Source organism: Arachis hypogaea, chromosome 20 (assembly GCF_003086295.3).
Source record: "Arachis hypogaea cultivar Tifrunner chromosome 20, arahy.Tifrunner.gnm2.J5K5, whole genome shotgun sequence".
Classification (NCBI taxonomy): domain Eukaryota; kingdom Viridiplantae; phylum Streptophyta; class Magnoliopsida; order Fabales; family Fabaceae; genus Arachis; species Arachis hypogaea.
In genome coordinates this window covers 3,933,653-3,950,047 of record NC_092055.1, presented here as the reverse complement: position 1 = coordinate 3,950,047, position 16,395 = coordinate 3,933,653, and the positions used below count along the sequence as shown (strand labels likewise).

General features: G+C 34.0%; 4 protein-coding genes and 1 non-coding gene across 5 annotated transcripts; 4 read left to right on the top strand and 1 right to left on the bottom strand.

The window, feature by feature from the left end:
* The first annotated feature begins 4,486 nt into the window (after positions 1-4,486).
* On the top strand, positions 4,487-4,560 carry TRNAI-UAU (transfer RNA isoleucine (anticodon UAU)). Its single transcript has one exon. It is a non-coding gene; the product is annotated as a tRNA-Ile (tRNA).
* Positions 4,561-4,614: 54 nt separating this feature from the next.
* On the top strand, positions 4,615-7,560 carry LOC112784227 (protein IQ-DOMAIN 9). Its single transcript, XM_025827367.3, has 6 exons — positions 4,615-5,277; positions 5,715-5,824; positions 6,089-6,244; positions 6,317-6,544; positions 6,636-6,749; positions 6,834-7,560. Exons 2-6 carry the CDS (start codon positions 5,753-5,755, stop codon positions 7,167-7,169), a joined length of 906 nt encoding a protein of 301 aa, XP_025683152.1. The 5' UTR covers positions 4,615-5,277; positions 5,715-5,752; the 3' UTR covers positions 7,170-7,560.
* A 560-nt stretch (positions 7,561-8,120) lies between these two features.
* LOC112782293 (nudix hydrolase 15, mitochondrial) lies at positions 8,121-10,224 on the top strand. The gene is made up of 4 exons (XM_025824636.3): positions 8,121-8,940; positions 9,152-9,294; positions 9,514-9,633; positions 9,739-10,224. Exons 1-4 carry the CDS (start codon positions 8,646-8,648, stop codon positions 9,958-9,960), a joined length of 780 nt encoding a protein of 259 aa, XP_025680421.1. The 5' UTR covers positions 8,121-8,645; the 3' UTR covers positions 9,961-10,224.
* Positions 10,225-10,949: 725 nt separating this feature from the next.
* LOC112783555 (nudix hydrolase 15, mitochondrial) lies at positions 10,950-12,401 on the top strand. Its single transcript, XM_025826544.3, has 4 exons — positions 10,950-11,418; positions 11,508-11,650; positions 11,729-11,848; positions 11,950-12,401. The coding sequence occupies exons 1-4, from the start codon at positions 11,166-11,168 to the stop codon at positions 12,184-12,186; spliced, it is 753 nt and encodes a 250-aa protein (XP_025682329.1). The 5' UTR covers positions 10,950-11,165; the 3' UTR covers positions 12,187-12,401.
* Positions 12,402-12,572: 171 nt separating this feature from the next.
* Positions 12,573-14,627, bottom strand: LOC112783554 (magnesium-chelatase subunit ChlI, chloroplastic). Its single transcript, XM_025826543.3, has 2 exons — positions 14,215-14,627; positions 12,573-14,019 (listed from the first exon to the last, which is right to left on the bottom strand). The coding sequence occupies exons 1-2, from the start codon at positions 14,413-14,415 to the stop codon at positions 12,967-12,969; spliced, it is 1,254 nt and encodes a 417-aa protein (XP_025682328.1). The 5' UTR covers positions 14,416-14,627; the 3' UTR covers positions 12,573-12,966.
* Positions 14,628-16,395: the final 1,768 nt, after the last annotated feature.

Here is a 16,395-nt window from a genome sequence, read left to right as displayed (position 1 = left end):
GATCTCGTCATTTTCACAATTTTCAGGTACATGAACGTCTTCTGGCGTTAAAACTATATCAAAATTTTGGACAACTGCAGGTGTTTTTACTATGTCTTTTTCAACAGGAATAGTATTTACATCTTTTCTTTTCTGAGAATTTTTGTCTTTGGAACCGATAGGTCTGCCACGCTTCTGGCGTGAATTTGCTTCAGCAGCTATTTGTCCGACTGGGACATCAATTCGAATTGGGGCATTTTTCGCTGGTATATAAGATTTGGTTATCCTCTTTGTATCGGAAAATGCATCAGGCAATTCATTTGTTATTTTTTGCAAATGTATAATCTTTTGAACTTCTAGTTCACATTGCCCTGATCGAGGATCCAAATGCATCAAGGATGATGCATTCCAATTAAGTTCCTTTTCATGAATCTTATTCTCTCCCCCTAATATTGGAATTTTTGATTCATCAAAATGACAATTTGCAAATCGCGCTTTAAATACATCCCTAATTTGTATCTCAAGATACCTTACTATAGAGGGAGAATCATATCTAACATATATCCCCAATTTTTTTGGGGTCCCATTTTGGTGCGAGAAGGTGGTGCAATGGGAACATATATCGCACACCCGAATATTCTTAAATAGGAAACATTTGGCTGCTAGCCAAAAGCTAATTGTATAGAAGAGAACTGATGATAACTCGTTAGCCTCAATCGAATAAGTGCTGCGGCATGTAAAATAGCATTCTCCCAAGCTGAAAGTTGGGAGATTTGTTCTCATAAGGGTCTAGCAATTAATTGAAGGCGTTTAATAAGTGATTCTACTAACCCATTTTGTGTGTGAACATGAGCTACTAGATGTTCAACACTTATTCCATTAGCCATCCAATAAGCATCAAAATCTTGGGAAGTAAATTCACCAGCATTATCAAGACGAATTGCTTTGATTGGATTTTCTGAAAATTGTGCTTTTAATCGAATAATTTGAGCAAGTAATCTCACAAACGCCAGGTTGCGAGAAGACAATAAGCACACATGTGACCATCTCGAAGATGCGTCTATTAGGACCATAAAATATCTAAAAGATCCACATGGTGGATGAATAGATCCACATATATCACCTTGAATCCTTTCTAAGAATTCAGGAGACTCAAATTCAATCTTTACTGGTGATGAACTTAAAATTAACTTCCTTTGAGAATATGCAGCACAACAAAATTCACTAAATTTAAGAATCTTCTGGTTTTTTAGTGAATGTCCATGGGAGTTTTTAATAATTCTCCGCATCATGGTTGTTCCTGGATGACCCAATCGGTCGTGCCAAGTTATGAATTCATTTGGGTTAGTAAACTTCTGGTTTACAATGGCATGTGATTCAATTTCACTAATCTTGGTATAATATAACTCAGATGAGAGTGAGGGTAACTTTTCTAATATAACATTTTTATTTAGATCATGAGTTGTGATATATAAATACTCATGATTTTCCTCATTTATTGTCTCAATATGATATCCATTTCGGCAAATATCTCTAAAACTCAACAAATTTCTCAGAAACTTGGTAGATAATAGTGCATTATTTATTATGAATTTTGTTCCTCCAGGAAACAAAATTATAGCTCTTTCGGAGCTTTCTATCATATTGCATGAGTCAATAATAGTATTTACATATTCTTCTTTTGGCACAAGATGAGTAAAATATATATCACTTTTGAGAATGGTGTGCGAACTTGCACTATCCGCAAGGCATACATCTTCATTATGTATCCTTGCAATTTTCTTCAAAGATAAATAATAATAAAATGAGTAGTAATACATGCACAGTCAAATTGAATTCTTGATTGAAATTTTTTTTCTAAGAAACACTATACATAATGTTATATACTAAAATTTTATTATTATCACTATTATCACTATTATTATTTTAAAACTTGGTACATTTAATGATTTCAAAATTCATGAACATTACTATTTCATTATTTATATACATCATATTTGAAACTTAAATACATAGAAAGTAAAACTTAACAATAAATTTCTTACATTATTTATTTACATGAATACTTAACAATCTCACATATTAAACTATTCCATCATTGATCAAATGACCAATATTTCTTTCAAGATCTTCAAAGAAATCAGATACATCATAACGAGTGGCGAAATTTTCAACATCATTTGAAACAAAGTTTGTTTCCTTTCTTTTGTCATTCTTTTTCAAAGATGCTTGATAAAGATCGAATATGTGCCTTGGGGTACGACAGGTACGCGACCAATGACCCTTTCCACCACAACGGAAACACTTATCCTCTGTTGATTTATTTTGTCCAAAGTTTCTTTCTTTATCCCACTTCTGGTGAGATCCTTTCTTGTGAACGTAATTCTTTTTCCTTCCATAAGTTTTCTTGTTACTAAAACCTTGTCATTTACCTCTTTTGGAGTAATGATTTGCCACATTTACTTCAGAAAATGGGGCGCGCCAGCTGGGCGCGCTTCATGATTTTTTAAGAGTAACTCATTGTTACGTTCAGCAACAAGAAAGCAAGAAATTAGCTTAGAATATTTTTTAAATCTTTTTTTTGATACTGTTGCTGCAGGAGCACATTCGAGGCATGGAAGGTTGAGAATGTTTTCTCCAAAATATCATTATCAGTTATCTTTTCCCCACATAATTTCATTTGTGAGATGATTCGAAACATTGCAGAATTATATTCATTTATAGATTTAAAATCCTGTAGGCACAAGTGCGTCCATTCATATCGGGCTTGAGGAAGTATCACCGTCTTTTGATGATTATACATTTCTTCAAGGTCTTTCCACAGATCTGCAGGATCTTTTAATGTGAAATATTTATTTTTCAATCCTTCGTCAAGATGACGACGAAGGAATATCATGGCTTTAGTTTGATCCTTTTGAGATGTATTATTTTCAGCCTTAATGTTAATGGTATCTCCAAGATCCATTGAATCAAGATGGATTTCAGCATCTAGTATCATGATAAATATTTGTTTCTAAATATATCAAGAGCATTGAATTCAAGATGAGAGATATTCGACATAATGAAAATTTGTTATTTGAGTCTTTCTAAAATTTGATCAGAGTCTCATGCTGATAACGTGTTGAGAAATAAATAAATAAGGAAGAAATAATATATATAAAATAAAGAAGTATAATTAAATAATTTTAGTAGTAATATTTACTATAATTACTATTTCAATATAATAAAAATAATATATATATATATATATATATATATATATATAGTAAAGTGTATAAAAGAGCGAGAGTATTTTGAAAATATAAAGAAAGAGAAAACTATTTTGTTATTGTTTGTATATATTCCTTTTGTTCCGTACATATTTTGATAGGCATACAAAATTTACTTTTCAAACTTCATTAATTTTTTTTTAACATAAAAACCTGTTTCTTTCAACATAAGAAAATTGAATTGTTCATTAATAGACATCCATTCTTATCCATCATCGCCACAATACTATTTATTATAATCTACATGATTGACCTCGTATCAATACTGTATTTTAAATTTTTAACGCAAATGTGGATTTTAGGATCGGATTTATATTAAAATATACGTATACGAAAATCAGACAAAATATATCGTATGATTTATAATTTATATAAGTAAAATATTCTATTTAATGTACTGTATAAAATAATTGGTGAGAGACTTAAGATTATATTTCATAAATGTACGTAAACAATAAATTATGTATTCATAATTGTATATTGCACTTACTAGACGAAGAATAATTGCCAACTTATTCCGTCAGAAGATAATAATTAAAATTTTATTAATATATTTATAATAAAAAATTACTATAAATCTAAATTATGATGAATACATACATGATGATTTTAAGTTCAATGTAGGTATCAAACATAAAGACGATATAGATAACTTCTTCCTCTTACTAATATGATAGAAATAAATTTTGTGAAAAGAAAAGCTCAAGAAAAAAGTCAAAATGACATCGATTTGAATTTCTAGAGCCACTTGCATAAATGAATAAATCAAAATCAAAATAAAAAATCAAGATCTGAAGACAAGTAAGAGGTAGCTTTCGTAACAAGTTAGTAGTGGTTTTGAAAGGATTGGATTATATTGGTTGGTCCATGGACATGAGAAAGAAAACTAATAAAACTCCTAACTTCAATAATGTCATTACTTATTAGTATTAGCGTTACATGGTCCCATTCCCAACCATAGCCATGGTTGGTGTATGCGTGTTTTGTGACTCAGAACTAAACTAAACCCGTATGTTGCGGATGGATTAGGGAATCTAAACTAAATGGATCAATGCTAATAGGAAATGACTACTACAAATTAAATTAGTTAATACTTGAAATGAGAGAACCCGACGACTATTTTTTCTTCTGCAAGTTTCCCATAATTGAAATAAACAAGGAAATTATTGTGGCTTAGTAATTTGCTATTAGTAATTGTTACATTCAATAATAAAAATCTTAAATATTAAATTTCAAACGGTCCCGTAGCTCAGTTGGTTAGAGCGTTGGTCTTATGAGCCGAAGGTCGCGAGTTCGAGCCTCGCCGGGACCATTTTATTAGTTTTCTTTTCCTTTATAAAAATTGTTGGATACCCTCATACCCATTATTGAAAAGTGTACCTCACGTCTAATTAAATAACGCATTATTAGAACATTCATCGCACGTTTAGTAAAAATCAATTTCCACTTAATTTCGATATATCATAATTGTAAATTTTCTACAAAAATGTTTAATTATGAGTTATTATACAATTATTATAAAAAAATAAAAATGATATACTATATTTGCACGATGCAAATGAGCACAAAGTATATATAACATGGAGGGAAGACAAAGACGTCAGCATCATGTTCTTATTATCCTTGTTTGTTCAGCTGTCACCATAAAAAAAATCCAACCCACTGTTCTACGTTTAGATATGCATTCTTCATTCTTCTCCTTCCCTGAATTCCTTTGGTTCATGACATTTTCACATGAGAAAAAAGTTTGTTTTTTTTTTTCTTATTTTTAATTGTAGTTTTGTCAAGTTCAACGTCAGAGACAAGGGAACTAAAGCTGGTATTGGGCCATGGCAATCCACATTCCACACCAACCCTTTTATTCTCTTTTCTGACCCTTCTCTCTCTCTCTCTCTCTGCCTTCTCCTTTTCTTCTTTCTTACTTCTACTCTAAAACTCATATCATTTTGCTACACACATAACTTGTTTGGCCAGTTCAGGAAAAAAGGAAGGGTCCTCCTTTCAACACTTTCCACTTTCTTCTAGTCTGGTATGTCATTCTCAATCTCCACATATGCTTCTTTTGTTTCTTCTTCTGTCTTATGTTGCTCTTGCTGTTTTACATGCTTGTTTTTTTGGGTTGACTCGCATGGATTCTTGGTCAGCTTGCTACTTCCTGGGAAATTAAGCTTATGTTTGTACTTAGTTGTTTTCGGTTTTGCAAAGACTTGTTTGATCCGTGTTTTTGTTGTTCTGTTTGTTAGATCAAAGTATTAGTTTCATAGTTTAGTTGTTAATGGTTGTGCTTATTACAAGAAACTATGATTTATGCTATTCTAATCTCTTAAAGTATGCTGATAAAATTCAGCATCTGTTATGTTTTTATGCATACTTTTTCCATGTCTTGAGAGCTGTAAAATTTTTCTGAACCTGTATACAAACAATACATAGGAATATGCTAATGACTTGTATTTATAATACTCCCAGGAGTATGTTGATCTGAGACAAGTTATCATACATCAAGAATGGGTTCAGGCGATTGGTTTAAGACATTAATTTCGAGAAAATCAAAAGAAAGAAAACCCAAGAAAGGAAAGGTACAGTGCAATTCCTATCATCTTTTCAAATGCTTTGATGAGAACTGAGAAACCAAATTAGTTTCTGCATATTGATTTCCATATATCTTACTCATATATACTGGTAGATTTCGTGTTCGTGGTACTATGATGACAGGAATTCAAAACCAAATTTGGTTTAGAAGTCTTGTATAATAGTTAAACAATTGTAACTGCAATATGCCCCTAAGGGAAAATCCTAACAAGTATGATTCTATCTTCATATGTGGTCACAACTTGAGACAGGGTACTTTAGCTTCAGCGAAATTAAGTGCACTGAACTCAAATGATTGTACAAGAAGAGACTCTAGTGACTTAGCAAATGGTGCTAAAGCTGAAAATATTGGGTCAGTTGAAACTATTGCTGCAACAAGAATCCAGACTGCATTCCGGGCTTATAAGGTAAAGCTTTGAGAATATCATCTGCTGGTTTTTTCTTTATTTATTGTGAATGCTGACTTTTAAACTTTTCAGGCTAGAAAGGCTCTACGCCGCTTGAAAGGTATCACAAAACTGCAAATTGTAACACAGAGTTACTCGGTTAAAAAGCAAGCCAATACTGCTATAACTTACCTTCATTCATGGAGCAAGATACAGACTGAGATTAGAGCTCGAAGAATCTGTATGGTGACTGAAGACAGGATCAGGCGGAAGAAACTAGAATCTCAGCTTAAACTTGAGGCAAAGCTCCATGATCTAGAGGTAACTTATGGACTTGCTTTCTTCTTTTTAAGTAACTATTCTAGAGACATGAACTTGTTTGAATCAATTCAGTTAATGTATCAAATTACAGGTTGAATGGTGTAGTGGTTCTGAAACCATGGAGGAAGTTGTTGGAAGGATACATCAGAGAGAAGAAGCAGCTGTCAAGCGTGAAAGAGCTATGGCATATGCTTTTTCTCATCAGGTATGTTATGATCTTAAGAAATGTCCCATTATCTAGTTTTGCATGTTCAGACTGAAAGTCAAATGAATTTCTTGTGAATCATAGTGGAGGGCCAACTGTAGTCAGAGCCAAGGGCTAGGAAACTGTGAACTTGGTAAAGCTAATTGGGGTTGGAGCTGGAAGGCACGCTGGATCGCTGCTCGGCCGTGGGAAAGCCGTGTTACCACTGTGTCCAGTGATGCAAAGAAAGCTCAGAATAAGAAGGATAAGAAGACATCAACACCAAAAACACCTGTTTTGGCAAAACCAGCTTCCACCAATCCAAAAGGGACCCCTCCTTTGGCAAATGCTAAAGGGTCTGCAAAAGCTAGGAGATTGTCATACCCAACAACAGAAAAAACTGTAACTGTGGTGCAGAAAAGTGCAGTGAGTTCTCACTAGTGGTTGCTAAGGCAAAGCGTGCAAGCTCTAAGTATCAAGCCTATTGAACTTGAGCTGTTTAAAATTGAGTTCAATTTGTTGATGTGCATTAAGTGAAAGTAAAAAAAAGTTATGTTATTTATTCATTGGATTGCTTCAATTTGTGCATATGAAAAAGTGACAAATTCAGAACAATCTGGAGAATGGGTTAATGGACCAGCATTTGGGTGTGGTTTGTTGATTGCTTTTCCTTTTGTTTATCTTTCTCAGTCTTGTATATTCAACCAAGAGACACATTGTAGATAGGAACAGTATCTGATATTCCCCCATCTGCTGTTGTAATATAAAAATTTTAAGATGGGACCATTGTTAGTTTGGTTTATTATTATCATTTTCAGATGTGCTTATCTTACATGTTGGTTCCATTTTTGTGATACAGTGTTATATTATGTTACATGTCATTGTTAAATTCTTATTACTTTATCACCATGGTTACTCCATTTTCACTTTCATGTGAGATAATAATCAGGGGTGTGATCTTCTTCAGGCCTTGTTGCCTTCCATTAATAATCAGACAAAAGAAAAAATAGAATAATCATTAATATGCCAAACTGCCACCGATCTAACTTTATTGTCTATTTATATGAAAAGGGTGCGAAATTGCCACCATGCCATTCAATGTCAACAATGCAACTTATTTGAGTACTGTGAATGTATACATGCATGGTTTAGGTTCACAAAAATGGTGGCCAGTGTCTACTCAATAGGGTAATAGGATGGAGGCTGTAGCCTACCTTTGCAATAAAGATACTAGTAGTTCAATCATGAATAAATAAAATAAAATAAATGAAATAAAAATCATGAATGTTTCTCACCAAATGATTGACATCATTATAGGATACAATAACATTATTGATCATACTGTAAATTTAGACTTTTATATGTACTAGATCAGTTCTGAATCTTGGGATTTCAAATCTTGTAAAAGTTGTACAACTCAACTTTAAAACCACAAATCTGGTCAGAAGGTAAGAATTTTCATGTGATATCAAGCGAATGAGGCAGTATCAAGAATATTTTCTAAACTAGAAGATATTAGAGAATCGTTTGAATTGAAAATACTCAGTACTACATTCATATTCAGCATTCCAATTCCTTCGGTAGCTGGAAAGTTTCTTGCATTTAATTTCTCATTATTCATGATCAATCATAAACAACTAAGCTCAAACTAATGGCAATTTGGCACCGTAATAAAATTTAGATGTCGGTGGTTTTCTTATGACACTTTTTTGTACTTTAAAGAAAATTAATATTTGTCTCCAAAAACAGGTTTCCATTGAGATCATCCAATCAAAGCTACCATAAAATTTCATCAATTTCTACAGTTTCAGGCTTTCAGCACATTTATGATATTATGGTAGTGCTACTTAACTAACATTCATGGTTTCCATTTTGAAATAGCATCAGCATAGCTTCTTTCTCTCCCCCTCAAAGTTCATGGATCCTTCCAATAACAATGGAGGACAGAAGAGGCTCCTAGCCTTGGCACAACGGCTCAGACTTCACAAGCCCCCACCATTCTCTGAGGACATGTTAGAAAAGATCATGGAAGAAAGCAAAGGCAAGGTTGTTTCCCGAGTCGGTTTCCCGGAATCAGCCACTGCAATTGCTCAAAACCAAGGAGAATTTAGATTCAAGAGAGCTGCTGTTTTGATCTGCATCTTCGAAGGCGACGCAGGGGAACTACGAGTGATCCTCACCAAGCGATCTTCCAAGCTCTCTATGTACTCAGGTAAGCTCAGTTTGTCACACAATATGGAAGGACACTTATGTGATCATGTTTGCTTTTCAAAAAAGAGGAAAGTGACTAAACAGGACTTCAAAATCATCAAAAAATGCTTACCACTAGACCAAAAGCTAACATATATTAATAAAGGGTATATATTTATTTTCTTATAGTTATTCAAAAATATATCTATCATGAGGGACTATATCACTTGCAGGTGAAGTGGCCTTGCCTGGTGGTAAGGCAGAAGAAGGTGATAATGATGATGGAGACACTGCAAAAAGAGAGGCAATGGAGGAAGTTGGGTTGGACCCTCAACTTGTTGATGTTGTTACATTTCTTGAACCATTCTTCTCTAAGGTATGAATTCCCTTTGATCTCTGATGTTCAAAGAAATGACATTCATGAGAGTTCACCCTTAGTTTCTTGTTTTCATTTGTTCAATATTTGGTCAAAGTCTGCGAAGCTTTCAAGACTTGTAAATATTTTATGATGTAAAAGAGTTAATAATCTTTCAGAAAATGCAGATTGGTTGTTTAATCTATGTTGTATTTTCATTAGTTTTTGTTTCCTTTGCAGTACCTCATAATAGTGGTTCCTGTCATTGGCATACTTCATGACAAAAAAGCATTCAAGCCAGCTCCAAACCCTGCTGAAGTAGAAGCTGTATTTGATGTACCTTTGGAAATGTTTCTCAAGGTCCAATTTAGATTTTATTATTAGATGATAATATAAAATTCAGATTTTATAACAATTAAAGTCTTATAGTTTATATAAATCTAATGATTATCTTACATTGATCAGGATGAGAAGAGGAAACAAGAAGAGAGGATATGGATGGGAGAGAAGTATGTGATACATTTATTTGAATATGAAATTGAGCACAAGAAATACCTCATATGGGGTTTAACAGCTGGCATGTTGATAAGGGCTGCATCAGTTGTGTATCAACGGCCACCAGCTTTCTTGGAGCTCAATCCTATAATGATTCCTAGGGATGTAACCAAGGATACTTTAATTCATTGAATTCAACGTTTATTGGATTATTCATTGGGAAAGGAAAAGGGTAGTTATATAGCACAGCACTTGGAAGTTCATTCCTCAGTTCTATTATCTCAGATTGTCCTTTTTTCACTTAGAGAGAAGTTCTTGCAAGTGTTGCAGGGCTCAAGAGTAGAAGGTACTTTTGAGTTTTGTCTTCTCATGCATGTTGTTGTTGGTTACAACTTTGATTCAATAGGAGAGTCAGATTCCTAGATCTAGATTCTAGATATATAGTTGCCTTTGTAATTTGTTTGACTTGATGTTTAACTTGCCATAATTTGAAGTTCATTTAATTTTTAAAATGTGTAATTATTTTGAAATTTTTTTTTAATTGTTAACAAAAAAATGTTATGTGCACACCTTCAACAATCAAATCGATTATCATATATTTATGATGCGATAAAAATATTTGATCAATTGGAAAATATGATACATAACAACATCATGTAAAACTTTTTTTTGAGTAAAGTATCGTTTTTGTCCCAAGGGAGAAGTCCCAAAATTGTCCCTAACGTTTCAATCGTCTTATTTAAATCTCTAACGTTTCAAAACTGACTCAATGGTGATCTGAAATATAAAAAATATCGGTTCCGCTACGTTACCAACATCATATCTGCCAAATTCTACCAACTCTTATTTATAATTATATTTCATAGAAGTGTGTTTGTGGATGTGTCTAATAAAAATGTCTTTTTTATAGCTGTGTTTAATAGAAGTGTCTTTATAGATATATTTTCTGGATGTGTCTCTTTATATATGTATTTAAAATATATTAATTATTAGACACATCTACGAACACACTTCCATGAAACACAATTATAAATAAGAGTTGGCATTGGTAGATAATATGTTGGTACCCTATACTTTTCTAAAAAATATATATAATATATATTAATTGAAATCAACGGTTAAAACAACTGGTGCACCGGTACTCCCGGTGCATTTAAAATGTTTCCTATAGTTTTAGAGAATGGGGAGAGGAAAAAGGAAAACTCAAAAAGGAAAGTGGAGATTAACTGCATTCGGTTTCGTACCAAATATCAAACTAATCTTGTCTTCTGAAGCAATAGAATAAATCAATAAACCACTAAAAATTGATTTCCTGTCTTGCATGCCATCGATAAAAGAACTCTCAAGTTTATACTTTAAACTCAAAAACACAAAATTTGGAATCTAATAAGAACAACATGGAAAGCAGAAAACATAGGAAGGGGAAAATGGAATCACACAGTGCTGAGGTACGAGGTTCACAGAGACTACAAGCTTTGCTTCATCATTTCCAACCTTCCATAACCAACAACCCCCACAACTTGAAGCGCAGCCATTTCACCTCGAAACCGACCAAGAGAGCTGCGGTTCTGATCTGTCTCTTCGAAGGTTCCGATGGGAATCTTAGAGTGATCCTCACTTTAAGGGCTTCTTCTCTCTCACGCCATTCCGGTTTGATCGCTTTCAATTTTCAACCTCAAAGTTGCAAAGTTTGTTTCTTTCTCGCCCTAGCTGAAATGGGTTTGTGTTGGTTGTTGCAGGTGAGGTTGCTCTGCCAGGTGGCAAGAGGGAAGAAGGTGATGCTGATGATGTAGAAACCGCTTTGAGGGAGGCTAAGGAGGAAATTGGATTGGACCCTTCTCTTGTTTCTGTTATTACTCTTCTTGAACCCTTTCATACTAAGGTATGCACTTCTAGAAATTTAGCTGCATTTCTTTTTTCCTCAATTTTGTTTACTTTACAAAGTGATTTTAATTTGCAGTATGGCATAACAGTAATACCTGTGGTGGGAATTTTGTCCAACAAGGATGCATTTTCACCGGTTTTAGATTCAGCTGAAGTTGAAGCAATATTTGATGTTCCATTGGAGTTGTTCCTCAAGGTTTGTTGTACTAAATTTAATTTCTTGGGTGAAAACTTATGTATACTATGACATGTCAAAGTCAAATGAACTTGGTTTTTGAGATCATGGTTTGCATGCAGAATGAGAATAGGAGAGCTGAGGAAAGAGAATGGATGGGAGAGAAGCATCTTGTACATTATTTTGATTATGAATTTGAGAATACACAGTATGTGATATGGGCTATAACTGCTGCTATCTTGATCAGGGCAGCTACCGTTTTACTTCAGCGGCCGCCGGAGTTTCTAGAGCAGAGGCCTAAAATCTGGGGAGGAATTACTGAAAACGACATGATAATGTTACAGAATAGTTCCAAGTAGTTTTAGTTTTACCATTTTTTACATCTTTTAATTTGTATGATATTTTTCAGATGAACCTGCTCTCCTTTTTTGAGCAATATAAAACAAGTGATTGAAGCAAACTGAATTTGGAGGAAGGTCATGAGGAATTGAGAAACTTCTCACTTATTTGTGAAGCACTGTTTCAGTGATATAGCTTTAATAATGATCATGATCTAAATTCCCCTGCTGACAAAGTGCAAATTATTTTGTGTTATTAATGCTTTCTTATGTATATTGTGTTGAATGTTATGGTATTTAACCTAGTTTATGATAAGGGAATTGTGTTGAAAGTTAGCATCCTAGCTTAATACACTTTAAAATTGATATTGCTTAGTGAATCATAAAAGCTAGCATATACAAACATATACTCTCAAACACGGAACTTGCTGTGTCTTATATAAAATAATAGTCAAACTGAAGAAAACTATGTAACCAAATTCAACAGAATAAGTAGATAACTCAGCCGAAAAGGTTATAACCCCCATATACTAACAAGCACTAAAGTTCAACTCTTTTCGAGTCCTCTGAAAAGCTTAAAACTTCCCCAATCATATTTCCCTCACTATGGTACATAAACTTAGCAGAATACCTCTAGCAAGTTACAGACACAGATGAATATAAAATTTCCTGTTTACATGGAGTTTCTGAATCTTGCAAATGTTTAGAACAATGAAAAATCCCCAAATAAATAAAAAGGGAAAACTTCAAAATAATGTAGTAATATGCTCATCAGATACCATAGCAAATAGACCCTCACCCTCAGCTAAATACCTCATAAAATTTCTCAATGACAAGAACACCCGAGTCTATTGACTCTAATGGATCCTTTCTAAGACGATGTCTCAAGCAGTTAGGGATCACAGTAGCAATATCCTCTGCAGTCACCTTGTCTCTTCCCTTCAGAGCAGCCAGAGCTTTTGCAGCTCTATTTGTGACAATGTCTCCTCTCAAACCATCCACATTCAACTCTGCACAAACCTTTGAGATTTTCACCTTGAGGTCTTGGTCTATTTGAACAGACGAAAGCGAACTCCTTGCTGAGGAAATTTGTGTCTGGAGCTTCTCCTGCTCGGCTTTGTAAGAGTCCCGGAACTCCTTTGGGTTTTTGTCGAATCGAGCTCTCTCCTCGACAATCTTCACTCTAAGCTCAGCATCCCTAACAGTCCCCACCTGAGCATGCATTCCAAACCTATCCAGCAGTTGCGGCCGGAGTTCTCCTTCTTCAGGGTTTCCCGAGCCAATTAGGATAAACCGAGCAGGATGTGAGATTGAGATACCTTCTCTCTCCACCGTGTTCCAACCAGACGCAGCAGAATCCAACAAGACATCCACCAAGTGATCATCCAGAAGATTAACCTCATCCACATATAGGATTCCCCTATTTGCTTTAGCTAGTAACCCAGGTTCAAAGGCCTTAACACCCTCAGTTAAGGCTTTCTCAATGTCAATTGTTCCACAGACTCTATCTTCTGTAGCTCCCAATGGCAAATCAACCATGTTAATCTTGCTTAAGACAACCTGAAGGCTCTCTCCTTTCAGCACGCGCTCTCGGACTTCAATGCCCATGAACTCTGGATCCTCTGGGTCTGAGTTATAAGGGTCGCCGGCGACAACCATGATTTCAGGAAGCAAATCTACCAATGACCTGACAGTTGTGGATTTACCAGTGCCTCTATCCCCCATGATCATGACACCTCCAATCTTGGGATCAATCACATTAAGGAGAAGGCAAAGCTTCATCTCATCCTGTCCAACTATTGCAGGAAATGGATACACTGGCCTCTGGCTTTCTTTAGCAGCAATCTTCTGAGCCTGGATATGAAAATTTTATAGTTGCCATGAAACAAGTAAATAATAATGCAGGAAAGAAATTGATTAGCAACATACTATCAAGTATCAACAAGATGAACAAAACGCTGTAAGGGATGACTTGGTGCAAGTAGAATGAGAAGAATGAAAGAAAATGCTATGGAGTAGGTTTCAAAATTGGTGATGGGTATTACGTACCTGTTGAACAGAGTTGACTTCAGTGGCAACGCTGGCAACAGAAAATTGAGAGGTTCCCTTGATACGACAGATTCCTATTCCTCCGTACAACTTGCGGCCTGATGTGAGGGACAGAGATCGAAAGGAATGGTTTGATGAAGAAGAAGGGTAAGTTGGAGAGAGGAGCGCAACGGAGCAAGTGCCCAGCGTGGACGACGCCATGCTCGGAGAAGAGTAGTTGCAGTTTCAGCTTCTGTTTCAATTTCAGTTTCAGTTTCGCTTTCTGTTTTGTGCTTATTGTGCAATGACGACAGCTGTCATTCTCCTATTGGCCAGAAAGCTTTGTGGATAAGAAGATGGATTTCATTAGCATTTTCCTCTGTATTTTACTACCCAGCCCAATGATCTCCCTTTTCTTTCTTTCTTTAAACATTAACTTAAGAGCAATTAACGAAATTTAAGATAAAGTATATTTTTTTATTTTTTTATAAATATTTTTAATGTTAATTTTATTTTATTTTTAATATTTTTAATTTGTATTAAAATCATTTTAAATATTAAATTTATGTAAAACGTTAGAAGTAAAATTAAAAATATTCAAAATTAGCTTTGATACAAATTGAAAATATTAAGAATAAAATTGAATAAAATAAAAAAATTTTAAAGACAAAATTAAATCAAATTAAATATTATGAATATTTAAAAAAAGTATAAATATTACGAACAAAAGCCGTACTTATTCAATTTTAAATATTAAAAATTAAATTCTAAATTCTAAATTTTATAATGTAAAAATAAAATATTAGCACAGAAGTGTTGGCTATTAGTATTGATAAAAAGAATAAACTCCTTAATATTTTTTTAACTTATTAAGAATGCATTGCATTCGGTTGAGATTTATAAATTCTATAATTTAACGTTTAAAATAAATTTGATAAATCATGACAATTAAGAAAATAGTCCACTTTAATTTACAATCATATGCCTAAAATATTGGTTATTTAAAATTATAATATCACATGATTTTAAAATATAAATGAAGGGAAAAGTCAAACTACCTCAGTTCAACTAGAACAGACATTTTTTAGCCAACAATACGTAAAAAATAATTAATTAGAGTGTGAAAATCCTCTGAGCACTCATGCGGTTGGATAGCACATCCTCACTAGCAGAAGTAAGCAACAACTTGCATCATGCTAGTCATTCTCCATTGAAGAACTTGGTCCTTATTTACAAGAGTCCAAGAAACCAAGAAGCCAAATTAAATTAACTTCATAAGTTGCATATTGAGGCGTACTTCATGTTAATGAAATAATTTTATTTATGTATTTATTTATTTTGTCTCTCACTCACGGTTAGAAGACAATTGACTTTTGGTGCTTCGCTAAACGACCAAACCATATAAAAGAATAAAAATCAAAGTCAAACTAACAATACTATGATAATTTCATTGGGTATAGCTGTATAGGTGGTTGATTGGTGATTGAAACTTGACGTACATGGTGCACTTTTTATAATTTCTCTTAAACAATATCCATGCAGATTGATGGCCAGCACATTATGTTAATTACCTACATAGACGCAATAAAAATATTGCCAAATTCTGTCCTTGTACCAAAGACAGAAGGTTCATGCCTACTTAGCTTATATGCAAAACATAGTACATACAGATGGTAGAAAGTAGCTTTCGAATTACACATTCCTAACGATGAAGTTCTTAATTTAGAGCAACAATATATAAATATATAATAGTAAATAATAAGGGAGAAACTTAGGTACAATCGACTTCACGTGAAGTTGATACCTAAGAGCCGTTAGATGATTTGACTGATTTGAATAAATTTTCATTTAACGGCTCTCTCAGATATCAACTTCACGTGAAGTCAATTTCACCTGAGTTTTCACCAAATAATAATTAGACTCTGAAGATCCTCTGAGCACTCATGTGGTTGGATAACACATCCTCACTAGCAGAAGTAAGCAGCAACTTGCATCCTGCGTGACATGTTCCATAAGGTATTCCAACTTTGTCCAAATCAAGACCATTGCTGCAAACATCAAACAATATCACAAGGATCTTGTTCTCATCCAACATCCTCTGACGTAATCTTCTAGCTCTACTTTCAATTATCTCATCATTGAATCTACCACCATTTTTAGAACCAAATACCTTAGGCAGCCGCCATCTTTTACTTTTCTTAG

Bases quoted from the DNA above. Each gene is read 5' to 3' on its own strand.
- LOC112782293 (XM_025824636.3), top strand. From the start codon at position 8,646: ATGGATCCTTCCAATAACAATGGAGGACAGAAGAGGCTCCTAGCCTTG. The intron at 8,941-9,151 runs GTAAGCTCAGTT...TATCACTTGCAG, and splicing joins CAAGCTCTCTATGTACTCAG to GTGAAGTGGCCTTGCCTGGT. The intron at 9,634-9,738 runs GTCCAATTTAGA...TACATTGATCAG, and splicing joins CTTTGGAAATGTTTCTCAAG to GATGAGAAGAGGAAACAAGA.
- LOC112784227 (XM_025827367.3), top strand. From the start codon at position 5,753: ATGGGTTCAGGCGATTGGTTTAAGACATTAATTTCGAGAAAATCAAAA. The intron at 6,245-6,316 runs GTAAAGCTTTGA...TAAACTTTTCAG, and splicing joins CTGCATTCCGGGCTTATAAG to GCTAGAAAGGCTCTACGCCG. The intron at 6,750-6,833 runs GTATGTTATGAT...TGTGAATCATAG, and splicing joins CATATGCTTTTTCTCATCAG to TGGAGGGCCAACTGTAGTCA.
- LOC112783555 (XM_025826544.3), top strand. From the start codon at position 11,166: ATGGAAAGCAGAAAACATAGGAAGGGGAAAATGGAATCACACAGTGCT. The intron at 11,419-11,507 runs GTTTGATCGCTT...TGGTTGTTGCAG, and splicing joins TTCTCTCTCACGCCATTCCG to GTGAGGTTGCTCTGCCAGGT. The intron at 11,651-11,728 runs GTATGCACTTCT...TTTAATTTGCAG, and splicing joins TTGAACCCTTTCATACTAAG to TATGGCATAACAGTAATACC.
- LOC112783554 (XM_025826543.3), bottom strand. From the start codon at position 14,415: ATGGCGTCGTCCACGCTGGGCACTTGCTCCGTTGCGCTCCTCTCTCCA. The intron at 14,020-14,214 runs GTACGTAATACC...TTTCATATCCAG, and splicing joins AAGTCAACTCTGTTCAACAG to GCTCAGAAGATTGCTGCTAA.